General features: G+C 52.2%; 1 protein-coding gene across 1 annotated transcript; it reads left to right on the top strand.

The window, feature by feature from the left end:
• Window positions 1-1457: 1457 nt before the first annotated feature.
• LOC139685826 (histone-lysine N-methyltransferase PRDM16-like) lies at window positions 1458-3452 on the top strand. Its single transcript, XM_071582944.1, has 3 exons — window positions 1458-2257; window positions 2339-2583; window positions 2734-3452. The coding sequence occupies exons 1-3, from the start codon at window positions 1458-1460 to the stop codon at window positions 3450-3452; spliced, it is 1764 nt and encodes a 587-aa protein (XP_071439045.1).
• Window positions 3453-5141: the final 1689 nt, after the last annotated feature.

Here is a 5141-nt window from a genome sequence, read left to right as displayed (position 1 = left end):
GTCCCCTCGCTCGCCTCGACGTATCTTCACCTTCATCTTGACCGCTTCCTGTGACCGGATTGGCTGACTTCATGATTGATGCAGCCCAGATTTCGGCCCTTTTGCCACGTATGGCGGGTCTTCTCATCCACGGAGAGGCGAGATACGCAGAACACTTGGGTCAGTAACCACTCATGGAGAGAGGTCACTGGTGAGATGAGTGGCCGCGTTGTAACGCATAGGGCCATGCGAAACCTGAGGAATATCCATCTGTCCACCTTTGGACGTCGAACGAAGGAATGCGGTCCCCCCCCTCAGTCCCGCGGACCTGACACCGTAAGCCGAAAATACTGAATTAGCTGCCGTCGGCGGCGTTGAAATTTAAAATATACATGCAAATACGGTTGACTTATGGTAACTCGGTTGAAGAAAGATGGGGCCTGAACTGTATTTCTAAATGCTCTAAAGTTGAGCATTCAAGGTTTTAAGTTTATCAACTCCCTTAAAAGCAGCGGTTTATTGATTATCCGGTCGAGGGAAAAGTTTTGAAGCAAACAACTCGGTATTTTTGAAGCAATCAGCTTACTTTGGTGACATCACTGTAGGAAGGAGTAAAACATTTAACTTTTTCATAACTAAAAAACTTTTTGATTTTGTGATTTATTTTGCTTTATGAAATAACTCTTTTCGTGATTTCAACCGATAATTGTTGCTAAATCATTTTAGCGGGTTCTTCACGAAAATTTTAATGTGATGCATTTCAAACGCGAAAACTCGAGAAATATATGGTGAATTTTTATTTTCTTGATTTAGATGATACCGTGAATTTCTCACGCCGTTGGGCTTAGTATTGGGTGAACTCTACCATCACCTATCACACCGTCCTTCGGGTTGATAACTATGTCTATGGTTTTTTCATGCTGAGTCAAATGTGGCCATTTGCAGGATAAGTAAACTTTTGTAAATGAAAACCCAAATAATATATCCATTGGATTGGTTGGAAAGAAATGAATACTTCCATTGCTTCTCAGTTGGTACATTCCCGAGTTCAAATATATCCTTAATTCTCAAGTGCCAATATCATCGCCAAAAACAGTATGGTTACAGCTTAACAATACATCTGTGACCAGAAGATACTGAATCGCGTCAGAACTTTAAAAATTAATTCAATACTTTTGTTGAAAATATATTCAGATTTCTCTTTCCAGAGATGTAACATTTTAACATCATAGCTAACGAATGTTGAAATTTTCGTGAGTTATTAAAAGTATCATATCATGTATTCTGATGCATATTTATGCTTATCTATGCCGTTGACGCAAATATATTTGTGGAGCGGTGGAGAGGTGGAATTACCGAAAACTGCCAATGAATACTCAGTTTTTTCACTCTTGATGCTTTCAGGTAATAGTGCTTGGGTTCCGGAGCGTTTATCGTGAAGCCGGAGGAGGCGGAGAAGGGACCGTCGCCGCCTCCAGATGAGTGTGGCCGACTCCCCCGTGCTACCGTCCCCCTGGTACCTCTACTACCAGCCCAGCCCGCGGCTGGCTACGGCAGCTTCGTGCCACCACCCACCGGCCCACACGCCACTCGCTGCCGTGCCCCTCGAAAATCTACTCTTCCCCCGCCACGCCCCCGCCGCCTCGCCCCGCCCCCGCCGCTTCGAGCATGCGGAGGAGCACGAGGAGCCAGCCGCTCTGAGCCACCACGCCCCTCCTGCGAAAATGCGCGAGAAGGACTCGAGTCCGCGGAAGATGATCGGCCTGGGCTCCCTGTACGCCGGTCACGGCGGACCCGCCGCCACACAACACCACCACCACCCCCACCACCACCACCCCCACCAGTATGGCACGGGGTCGTCAGGGCCGCTCGCGTCCATGCGGGAAGGTGGCTCGCCCAAGCAAGCCTCCGTCTACCCTGACGCCCGGGAGGTTGCCCAGCACTTGTCCCTCCGAGTCGTGGCCCACCAAGAGCAGGCGCGGGACGACGAGAGCGGCGGAGACCACGAGTCCGCTTCCATGATGATGCCCTTCGACCTGTCCCGGAGCTCCACTTCCGCTCCGTCAATCGGCTGTTCGGCCGAGGGTAGCGCGTCCCCGACAGCCCCGGCCCTGCCACACATGTCTCCAGCGGGAAGGCCAGCTGCGCCCGAGGAGCAGCCGCTCGACCTCCGGGTGGACCACAAGAAGTCTGCCCAGCGGAGGCGGAGGCAGCGGATGGACGAGGATGAGAACCAGAACGTCATCCTGAGGAGCCCGTCGCCAGGTGGGAGCGGGGCCACGGACGAGAGTGCCTCCCAGGGGATGTCTCCCAACTCGGGGCAGCACGGGCACAACTCCCCTCCCAGCATAAACCACCACTACCCCCTCATCTACGCCCAACCCCTTCATCCCCTCGTCCTGGAGGCCATGTACCGCGAGAAAGGTGTTGTCAGAATTCCCTACTCTACGTCGCCGGCGGCCGCGGCCGCAGCCGCCGCGGCAGCCGCCGCATCCAGGCCGTTCCCGTTTCTCAACCCGCTCCTCAACGGACCCCCTGGGCCTCCCAACTCTACCGGCCACTCCTACGACGTACTGAGACCCAATTCCATGCATTCTAAGCCATATGATGGACTCATCTCTTCCGCCGCCCCGTCGCTTATGACCAATGGGAGCCCCAGCAGCCGGGCTTCCGACTCCATGTCTGTGGGCAGTGGAGAAGGCAGCATCAGCGCGACCAGCGGGGGGCCCAGGACAGGCGGGCCCAGAGCAGGGAGCGCCAAGGCTCGTGGAGACCGATACTCCTGTCGCTTTTGCGGCAAGGTATTCCCGCGCTCCGCCAACCTCACGCGCCACCTCCGCACTCACACCGGAGAGCAGCCTTACAAGTGCAAGTACTGCGAGAGATCCTTTTCCATCTCGTCCAACCTGCAACGCCACGTGCGCAACATCCACAACAAGGAGAAGCCGTTCAAGTGTCCACTGTGCGACCGCTGCTTTGGGCAGCAGACGAACCTGGACCGCCATCTGAAGAAACACGAGGCAGACGGTCCCACCATCCTGGACAGCGATGTAGGGAGTCACGGGCGGGAGCACGCGGTCCGTGGTGGTGGACGGTCTGCCTCCCGCATTCCGGAGGACGAGTCCGCCACCTACTTCGACGAGATCCGCTCGTTCATGGGGAAGATCACGGAGGGCGGGGAGAAGGTGCCGCACCACTATGACCAGTCGCACCACCACCACGTCCACCAACGCCACGACATGCCTCTCTACCTCCGCGCCCCCGGGCCGGACGTTTCCAAGGGGCCCGGATCCCCCGAGGATGAAGAGAAGGGTGAGGAGGAGTCGACATCTTCCATTGCCTCGCCCCTCAGTGCCTCGCCCAAGGACGCCGGGCCGCGCTCCCCCACGCCCCACTCCGAGGACGCCCATTTGGGCAACGGGAGCGGCGAGGAGTCGCATCCTTCGCACACCCCCTCGCCGTCCAAACACTGAGCTCCCAAGGACGAGAAGCCTCCATGAAATGTAGCCCACGTAATTGAGGAGGGTCCGTAAAACGTCCAGTCTTCGAAATGTTTTACTCCAGCTTAAGGGTGCTTAGATCATTTCAGAGGAACTGGCGGAAGGTACTAGTCAATTCCACTTAGGAATTTACAAACGTTAAGATGTGAGGCACGGACGTTTCTCAATGGACCATCCTCCAGTTTATTTCGATCCGGATAAGGAATTGGACCAATATGTAGACACTAAAAAATCCGTTTGGATATGAGAGGATGTATGTTGGAGTCATGCTCGATGAAAACAGTTTGGAGGAGGTTCATTTTCAAATCATAGCAAGTCCATTGGCAAATCCACTCGGTGGTAAGTCAAAATTTGTCAGCTATCAAGAAGTGAATGTGTTACCTTGAATACTCGGATGCAAGGCTCGTGGAAAGTGAGCGATTATTACAACTCTATAAAGTGTATGAGCACGGAATCGGATGTTTTTTGTTCAAGTGAGGGGTTACTCACATTCGATCAATACGGAGTTACCCCTTTTTTTCCTCGAACCAATCAATTTTTCTCGCCACGGATTTTGCCGTGGGTAGGAGGGTAATACTAGATCCGTACGACCCACTCCGCCGCCCACCCACCACCCATCCCTCCCCCTCCTCTCCCTCACTGCCCGCTCGCAAGTTGGCGGCTCAGATCTCCGAGACACACTCCCCCCCGTACCACTGCCCACCCTTTCCCCGTGCCTCTCCCTCCCACGTATTTTCCTCCCCCGCCGTCACAAATCAAATGCAGTGAAAGTTCTCAGCCTTACGTGGTGGCCAAGAGGCAGGAGGAGATGGAGGAGGTGGACATAATGGAAACCACCGGATGGAACGACGATGCTGAGCGGATGAAAAAAAAATTATATTTAATTTACGACTTGTATCCTCCGAGCCTACTACGACGAATCATTTCCTCCGATTCGCACATACAAAAACCTACCAGCATAACACACACTCGTACACATAAATAAAACGACATCGGCGATGGACAAATAGGAATGTTTCCTAGTAATTCAGAAAGCCACAAACTGCCGCTATTCCCCTCGTTGCCTTGTGCCCACTGGCGCCCGAATACAACACGCATCAAGGGTTTTGATTTACAAACCTATCATATTAACCCGGCTCTATTATACGACTGTCAAATATTCGCCATTGGTTCAACCAGCTGATAAAAGCTGGAAGCCTACCAAAATAAGACAAATTTATTACTCCTTCATGCCAACAATCCAACCCGAATGAGCGAGATGAGGAAGGCCCGTAAATAACTCAAAATTCGCGAATTCATTAGAACAGTAGCTGCCAGATTGACAAAAAAGTCTGTCGTTGACAGGCAACCCCCTACCTACCAGTATCTGGAATTGCCACCAATTGAACAACTTGCTCAGAGACTGTCTCTGAATATTTTCATTCGACTATGATTCTTTCATATATTTTTCATTACAACTATTAGTACCACTTACCACCCACGATCAATAGTAAACACCTCATTCTTCGCTGCGTGTGTTGCCAATTAGCGTGTTGCAATAAGGTTTATATACGCACAAACACACGCTTGCGAGGATATATTTATGGCACATGTACCCGAAATTACAGGGATGCGAATACATACATATCGGAGGATATAAGTCATCAAGGGGCGATCTGAGTG

This window comes from Hetaerina americana, unplaced genomic scaffold (genome assembly GCF_022747635.1).
Source record: "Hetaerina americana unplaced genomic scaffold, ioHetAmer1.1.p SCAF_12, whole genome shotgun sequence".
Taxonomy (NCBI): Eukaryota; Metazoa; Arthropoda; class Insecta; order Odonata; family Calopterygidae; genus Hetaerina; species Hetaerina americana.
This window is presented reverse-complemented; position numbering and strand designations above follow the sequence as displayed.